The following is an 8968-nucleotide window of genomic DNA, read 5'->3' as shown; positions in this document are numbered from 1 at the left end:
CCTACTTCCGTAGTGATACTGCCTCGGAAACCCAAGGAGGGGTCGCTATGAGTCGGGGCCGACTCGACGGCAAACAACAACAACAACAACTTCATTCTATATAGAAATAGGGGGAAGAAATCAGTTCATAAAACTGTGGAAAAAAAAAACAGTATTTAACTTACATGTGAGGATATGAAAAGTAAACATGTTATACTCAATGAAAATATTATTTCAGACTTAGGTATCTATACAAATAGAGGAGCCCTTGTGGTAGGACTGGTTAGTGCTAGGCTGCTAACTGAAAAGTCAGTAGTTCAAACCCATTAGCCACTCTGCAGGAGAAAAGATCTGGGGATCTGCTAGCATAGAGATTACAGCCTAGAACTAGGAGGTGAACAAACACACCAGGGAGGGACACTCCTTAGAACAATCAACCATGGGAGATCAGAAGAGCAGAATTCCTGCAGGAGAAAGCTCAGAGGGCAGGAATGCAAAGGAAAGGATGAGCCAGGCAAAAGGTAACTACAGGGAGGAAGTGAGAAGAGAGCTATTACGTTATGGGGATTGCAATCAATGACACAAAACAAAATATGTATGAACTGTTGAATGGGAAGAGAACTTGCTTAGTTATTAGATTTCACCGAAATCTCAATAAAAAGTTAAAAAAACAAAACGAAAGATTATAGGCTAGGAAACCCTATTGGGCAGTTCTACTCTGTCCTATAACTTAACAAATACAACCTGGCAAATACCTACCATATGAAGAAAACCAGAGGGCAAAGAACAGGCAAAATGGAGGGCAAAAACAAGGAAACACCACATTTAAAAAAGGTAAAAAAAAATAAGCATTTTATTTTGCCTAATTCAAATATTAACAAGAAAGAGAGGTTTGGCTGACTCTACTGCCATAAAACCCTTCCTCACAAGCTGCAGAAGCTTTCTGAGGAAGAGGATTACAGGCTAAAATAATTACTCAAAACAGTTTAAACCAGTCTATATGGGAAGAAATCAAAATCAAGAATCAATATATACACTGTTATTGTAGTGGCTGCCCCTCAAGTCATTCAAAGAAGCAAAGTGAGAAAAAAGGGTCAGCGTTGCAGTTACTATCATCAATAACAATTCTTAAATAGAATATGACTTTTTGGATAGAATTGTGTCCCCATAAAATTTGTGCTGTAAATCCTAAACTCCGTATGTATTGATACAATCCCACTTTGGAATAGGGTTTTCTTTGTTATTTTATTTTAATAAGGCCACAGCAGAGTAAAGTTTCAAGACAATCACTTTTTTTTTTAAGAAATGATTTATAAATTATATGATAAATTGTTATTCTCTTTCATTTTTTGAAAAATAACATGTTTTCAAGAATGTTCTCTGGAGAAGTCTTTATTAAAGGAAAGAAATTATGACTAGGAAACAATTTGCCTCTGCTCTGGTAGCACAGTGTCTAAGGCACTTAACTGCTAACCAGAAAGCTGGTGGTTCAAACCCACCAGCCACTCCTCGGAAGGAAGATGGGGCAATCTACTTCTGTAGTGATACTGCCTTGGAAACCCAAGGAGGGGTCGCTATGAGTCAGGTCTGACTTGACAGCACATAACAACAACAACACTGAAGAAAACATTTAAGAGCAGCAAGTAATCTCTCTAGCCTCAAGCAAAACAGAGACCTACAAAAACTAAGAATCGATTCTTATTTTTGTCTTATTTTCAAGATAATCACTTTTGAGATATATAAGGAACAGATTAAACACAGAAGCAGGTAAGCACAGATAGGGGAAAGACAGATACCATGTCACATGAAGATCATCACCAAGGAATCAAGGAAGAGAAGCTGAAAGGAGGCAAAGACCTTCCCCAGAGCCTTCAAAGACAGAAGGCCTTCCCCTAGACCCAGTGTTTGAATCTAACTTCTAGCCTCTTAACCTACGGGAAAATCTCAGTTCTTTAAAACTATCCGCTTCTGGTATTTCTCTTACAGCAACACTAAGAAACTAAGACATTGATCATCTAAGCAATTTGGCTCATTATCAGGAAAAGTACAACGATTTGTAAAAGGAAAGAATCAAGTTTCAGTTTTGCAGATTCAAGGAAGTTCTTTACTCATGTTACTATAATTATAATGTAATAAATCCTAAAGTTTCTTTCAGTGGCTGAGTATGTTTTAACAGTACATTCAGTCCTATATTTATAAGCTTGCAATGATCTAAAAGAGTCATTTAAATTTGTCACTCACATTTTCTTAAATGTCACAGGGAAAAAAATATGCCATAATTCAGTGACTTTCAAAATTTCTGACCTGATAGTAAGTAATACACTGTACACTGCATATATACTTAGAAAAAGAGAGAGAGAGGCTCCTTTGTGGTGCAGTAGTTAAGCCCTTGACTGCTAACCTAAAGGTTGGTGGTTCAAACACACCAGCTCTTTAGCAGGAGAAAGATGTGGCAGTCTGCTTCCATAAAGATTAACCCACTGTCAAGTTGATTCTGACTCATAGCGACCCTATAGGATAGAGTAAAACTGCCTCATAGGGTTTTCCAAAGCTGTAAATCTTAACTGAAGCAGACTGCTTGATCTTTCTCCTGCAGGGCAGGCTGGTGGGATTAAACCTCAGACCCTTGGTTTGCAGCCGAATGCTTTAACCACTATGCCACCAGAGAGAGCTCCCTTCCATAAAGATTAAAGCCTTGGAAACACTATGAGCACATTCTACTGTGTTCTGTAGGGTCACTATGAGTCAGAATCAACTCACAGCAATGGGTTTATATACACCTAACATCCATGATACATTCTATGAAATAAGATGTTGTGTGATCACCAAATTATTATATATAGGCCATCCCCATACAATCCTCAGTTAAATCCCCATAAAGCCTATACTTAAACTTAGGGGGGCCTGCTGGACAAAGCCTGAGAGCTATACCCACCAGATACAGGAAGCTGGCCTTACCAGGTATGAGGCTGGGCTAGCGGAGGCTGCACTAACAGCCAGATCAGGACTTTGCACGTGTCCAGGTTGAGGGGTGGGGACTGGAGAGGGGCACATGGAGGTTGCCATAGGTATCACCTATGTAGGTGTCCAGAGCACAGCTGGCAGTGGTGTCGCTGGCAGCCACTGCCATTGATACTGCTACTTCCTAATCATGTGCAGCTGCCACTGCTGCTGCTGCCTAGAGCTGGGAGCCCGTGTGCCCCAGGCCAGCCGGCACCACGAGCACCCATGGAAGAAGTGAAAGAGCTGCAGCAGGTGCTGCACTACACCTAGAATAAAAGGCTGCATGGCTGCTGGGCAGGTGAATAAAGCCAAAAGGAGAGAACAAACGCACACTGTGGGGATTGGGATATGCCCTGGAATCCCACTACTCATTCACTCTGAGTGTCTGGGGTCTTTGAAACCATGAGGGGGATATAATAAACTAAAGGAGAGCTGCTTAAAAAAATAAAATACAACACCTTAAGGGACTATGGACGTATATGTGGGGACACTGTCTTAATGGATGTTAAGTGAATACCTCTGTGTGTATGTGTGTGTGCACACATACATACATATATAAATATATAAATATATAAATATATATATATATATATATATATATATATACCAAACACATGACAGGTTTTATGAAACCTTCTATTTTTTTAATGGTGTAAAAAAGTTATAGTACCAAGAATGGTCAACAAGTTTTTATCTTCAATCTAAAAGTGATTAATAAATAATGGCTGCCTAGAACATATGTTGAGTACTGTGAGACAGTATCTTAATTCAGAATAATATTTGAAACATGCCATGATACTAAGAGTAGAGGAGCATTGACAAGTTATTATGTAGTATTACTTAACTACAATTATGCAGTTAAAGTTTTTCTTCATTTTAAATCATGAGCTCCTTTAGGACGGAAAACAAAAACCAAACCCACTGCCATAGAGTTGATTCTGACTCACAGTAACCTTATGAGGAACTGTCTCATAGGGTTTCCATGGTTGTAAATCTTTACAGAAGCAGACTGCCTCATCTTTCTCCTGTGGAGCAGGTGGGGGGTTCAAACTGCCATCTTCTTGGTTATCAGCTGAATGCTTTAACCACTATGACACCAGAACTCCTTAAATACAAAGTCACTGCTGTCGAATCAGATCCTACTCATAGTTACCCCTCCTTGGGTTTCCGAGGCGGTATCACTATGGAAGTAGATTGCCCAACCTTCCTCCTGAGGAGTGGCTGGTGGGTTTGAACTGCCAGCCTTCTGGTTAACAGTCAAGTGCCTTAGGCACTACACCACCAGAGCTCCCCCTTAAATACATGCAGTACCATATTTATTGAATGAATCATACCTACTTTCTATCAGGCAGATATTAAGACACATAACTTTCCCACAAGGAGCTCACAATCTACTTGAAAACACATATTCTGGCTGCAACTTGGAGAATAACTGAGACTTCCAGTGATGAAAAAGGTCATTTCAGATAGTTGGCAAAGTTAATGCAGACAAAGTAGTTATGTGACAGAATAAAAGAAAGGGAGCCAGAACAAAAGAATCTTCCATATACTAATGAGATCCACAGTTCAGTTAAATGTGTGATATAAGGAAAATTTGGAAAATGATAGTAAAGACTTTCTTTGAATGTCAGAGAATTATCCAATTTCAAGGTAAAACTACACTCTTCTGTCACACAGGTTCTCCACCTATGTAACACTGTTAAAAATCATTTGCAACTTGATAATACTTTCAATCCTCTCTAGGAAAAAAATTAAGTACAAATGATAAAGCCCTAAAATTTTAATCAGTTCTGCAACTAAATATCAACTCACTTTCAAATGAGATATTAGTCAAGAGAGTCTACTGTGCATTACTGAAAACTATGTATTTGACTTTAAATCAGATGTTCTCAATGAAGGGAGGTAGACATGTCATTATGACCAGGAGAATTTTTGCAAATTATATTGTCTGCCCCAGTTTCCAGTTCTGATTTGTTCTCTCTTGGGATGAAAGGTGGGCAGGCAAGAGGAAGGAGTAGTCTTGGGTAAAAACATTTATCTCAGATGTTATGAAGCAGATGTTTTCCTCCAATTTACCCATATAAGGAGCCCTGGTGGCACAGTGGTTAAGTGTGCAGCTGATAACCAAAGAGTCAGTGATTCAAACCCACCAGCTACTGTGAAGTAGAAAGATGTGGCAGTTGGCTTCTGTGAAGATTACAGCCTTGGAAACCCTATGGAGCAGTTCCACTCTGTCCCATAGGGTTATTATGAGTGGGAATTGGCTTGACAGGAATGGGTTTATACCAAACACATTGGTTTATACCAAACACAACTAGTTGGATTTACAGATCTGAAATTTTCTAATTCCATAAAAAGGAAGCACTAAATTGAGAATCAGAAGATCTGAGTTCTCATCCACTTTCCACACAGAAAACCCTGATCCAATTCCCAGCCAATGCACTTCATGTGCAGCCATTACCTATGTATCAGAGAAGACATGTGTGTTGCATCATATGCTGAACAGGTTTCAGTGGAGACTCCACACTATGACAGACTAGGAAAAAAGGTCTAGAGATCTATTTTCAAAAATCAGCCTGTGAAAACCCTATGGATTGCAATGGTCTGACCCACAAGCAATCAGAGGGATGGATGATGCAGCTTTTAATTCTGTTGTGCATGGAGTCAACATGAATTGAGGGCCTGAGCCTACTGGAAGGCAGCTAACTTTAAGGCAGCTAACAGCAACTTGAAGCAAAGTTACTTCTCTGTATCTGGATAGGAGCATGATTATATTAGTTATTACATTATTATAGAAAAGTTCTACATACTTCAGAGAATTACTCCAAGAATAAGATGAGATGAAAAGAATAAATGCATCTTTATAATGTGCTATAGATAAGGAATCATCATCATCATTCAAACTTGGGTCTCATTTAGGTATGTTGTTGTTATTATGTGCCATTGAGTTGGATGTGACTCATAGTGACCCCTCCCTGGGTTTCCAAGGCAGTATCACTACGGAAGTAGATTGCCCCATCTTCCTCCCAAGGAGTGGCTGGTGGGTTTGAACTGCCAACCTTCTGGTTAGCAGTCAAGTGCCTTAGGCACTATGCTACCAGAGCTCCTCATCAAATCTACTACCATGAATCAATTTCAACCCATAGCAACACTACAGGACAGAGTAGAACTGCTCCATAGGGTTTTCAAGGCTATAAATCTTTACTGGAGCAGACTGCCACATCTTTCTCTCATGGAACCTCTGGTGTGACTGAACCACCAACCATTCAGTCAGCAACTGAGCACTAAACCACTACACCACCAGTGCTCCCTACTCACTCCAAATCTTGATAATAGCCTATAAACCCACTGCAGTCTAGTTAATTCCAACACACAGCAACCCTGCAGGACAGAGCAGAACTGCCCCATAGGGTCTCCAAGTCTGTAAACTTTACAGAAGCAGAATACCATTTCTCCTGCAGAGCAGCTGGTGAGTTCCAACCACCAGAATTTCGGTCAGCAACCAAGCACTTGTTAACTGGTAGGCAGTGAGTACTAAGTATTTGTTGAATGGATGACTAATTGCCTTATTTTTCACATGTTTAACTCTATTTTAGTGTACCTATTTGAATTCTGACATGTTTGGGTTTTTTTTTTTTTTTAGCCTACTAAAAATTGAAATAGTAGCTAAAATGATTAAATTCTACAAACTTCCACTTTATTAGCTTCTACCTTATCGTGTGGCACTCTCTACTGGGTATGAATGCAAATACTTCTAAGACCCAACCATAAATTGCTTAAATTATTTATAAACAGTATTCACAATTATAGGAGGTCTGGTAGAGTAGTGCCTAAGGCACTTGACTACTAAACAGAAGGCTGGTGATTCATACCCACCAGCCACTCCTCGGAAGGAAGATGGGGCAATCTACTTCTGTAGTGACACTGCCTTGGAAACCCAAGGAGAGGTCGCTATGAGTCGGGTCCAACTCCACGGCACATAACAACAACAACATTCACAATTATAGCCCAGACATTTTCAATTAAAACTGCATTAATTTTGAAACCAGAATTTTTCTGCAGGACTCATAGTAAATCTAACCATTAGCTTCCCTAACAATTTCAACTTCCAGTGCTCTCATACTTATTGACACCAATTCAGATCTTCCTCATCCCTGAACTGAATCAACTTCCCCCATGATAGTGCAAGCCAACCTCCTACATCACTAATAAAATCAATTTCCTCCAGAAGACAATCACAAAACCCTGCCAGTTCTCACTCAGATAAAAAGAATTCCTTCCTCATAATCCAACCAATAATATCCAAAACCCAATGAAAATCCCAAAATACTCTTAGCAAGGTAATCACTTCATCTTTCACTTAACATAGTCAATGTAATGATACTATGTATGTAATGACACTGCGTATCATTCAAGGTGACAACTATGATGGCAAAATCTCTAGTACCTAGAGTGTCTCAAATCAGAAACTCCAGTATACTTCAGTGGGTTAGACAAGTGTAATAGAGCTGTAACTAACACACTAACGTTGAATAAATGTGGTTCCCTCTTTCAAGATACTCAACAGGGAAGTAGAACTTTTTGCGAATAGACTTTGACTTCAGCAGATATGAAAGTAGCTTACACTTTGAAATGTGAGTTGAGATATTTTATACACTCATGTATGTATACCGTGGATATTATATTAAATAGTGTTGTTGCTGTTAGGTGTGGTGGAATGGGTCGCGACAACGCCTGGTTGTGAGCCATCCTCACAATCTTCGCCATCCTGACAATCTTCGCTGGGTCTGAGCCTATTGTCGCTGCCTCTGTCTCAATCCATCTTGTTTAAGGTCTTCCTCTTTTTCACAAACTGTACTTCCCCTTAAAAACATGCTTATCCCTGTTTAAAGCACCATCCATCGTCCTACCAAGAAGCAAATTCTGACCAACAACTCCATCCCTCAGCATCCCAGGAAGCTCCATCCTCTCCCTTTACAAATTTAATTCAGCTCAACAAGTAATCAGACTGACTTTCGGTGCCTAAAATACCAGATAGCCAGAAAATGCCAAACATTCATGCCCAACTTTCTTCTTTACCCACAACTATTTATTTGCTCCTCCATCTCCCCACCTCCATTTATTATTCCTTAAATTCCTTTCACTTCCTTCTCACCATCGCTTACCTCTTCGTTAGCTCCAACTTGTCTTGGTAGTCCAAAATCTCCACTTCCCCACTCTCCTCACAGTTCCTTCCACCTCCCCCTACCACCACCACCAAAGTACTAGTTCCAATCTCTGCAACGCTCGAATCTCTCTGCAGACTTCACACCAGTATCCACGCTCTCAAACAGGCCACCCTCTCGCTGCACCCCACGAGCCTAACCAGCAAAAACTCGTAATTTAGCAAGTGGAAGGGGCGGGGGCTGTTATTCAAACCTACCATACGAAGTCGTTGCTTTTGTCCTCGTAGGAGTTGATGAGCCCGTTGCAGAGAGGGGTGGGCAGAGGTCGCTTCCTGCTGCCGCTGCCTAAGCTAGAGCTGCTCCCACCTACGCCGATGCTGGGCCTGGCGGGGCAGCTTAGCCTGGACAGGCCCCCGGACACCGCCCCGCCGCTGCTGCCCGATGCGGCGGCCGCCACCAAAACAGGCCGCACCGGGCCCCCGAGGCCGCCTGAGCCCGCGGCCTGGGCCACCCCGCCGGACACCAGAGCCGCCGCCGAAGCCGCCACGGAAGGAGGCGACGGAGAGGAGGATAAGGACGAGGAGGCGGAAGTCACCGAGGAGGCCGCGGAGGAGCCAGGGCTCATTCCAGCGGAGCCCGATCCGGCCTGGCGGCTACTGGACATCGTGACTCCCTCTCCTCCGGCAGGGCGCTCGGAGGAGAGGGACCGGGACCGCGACCCGCCGCCGCCTCTCCTCTCTCAGTCTCAGTGCATCCTGAGGACGCGCACCGCGCCGGAAGGTGGAGCTGAGGAACAATAAAGTTGATTTTTTTTTTTTTTT

At 41.8% G+C, this 8968-nt stretch overlaps 1 protein-coding gene across 1 annotated transcript in view; it reads right to left on the bottom strand.

Moving 5' to 3' along the window:
* The window catches only part of COP1 (COP1 E3 ubiquitin ligase), a 377440-nt gene extending 368629 nt beyond the window's left edge, over nt 1-8811 (bottom strand). The window contains exon 1 of the mRNA XM_007947084.2: nt 8405-8811. Coding sequence (XP_007945275.2) covers nt 8405-8811 — 407 coding nt within the window. The remainder of the gene's footprint in view (nt 1-8404) is intronic.
* Nucleotides 8812-8968: the final 157 nt, after the last annotated feature.

This window comes from Orycteropus afer, unplaced genomic scaffold, assembly GCF_000298275.1.
Source record: "Orycteropus afer afer isolate SDZICR_OR568_19922 unplaced genomic scaffold, OryAfe1.0 scaffold00175, whole genome shotgun sequence".
NCBI lineage: Eukaryota > Metazoa > Chordata > Mammalia > Tubulidentata > Orycteropodidae > Orycteropus > Orycteropus afer.
Note: the sequence above shows the minus strand (reverse complement) of the source record. Positions and strands in the feature narration are given on the sequence as shown.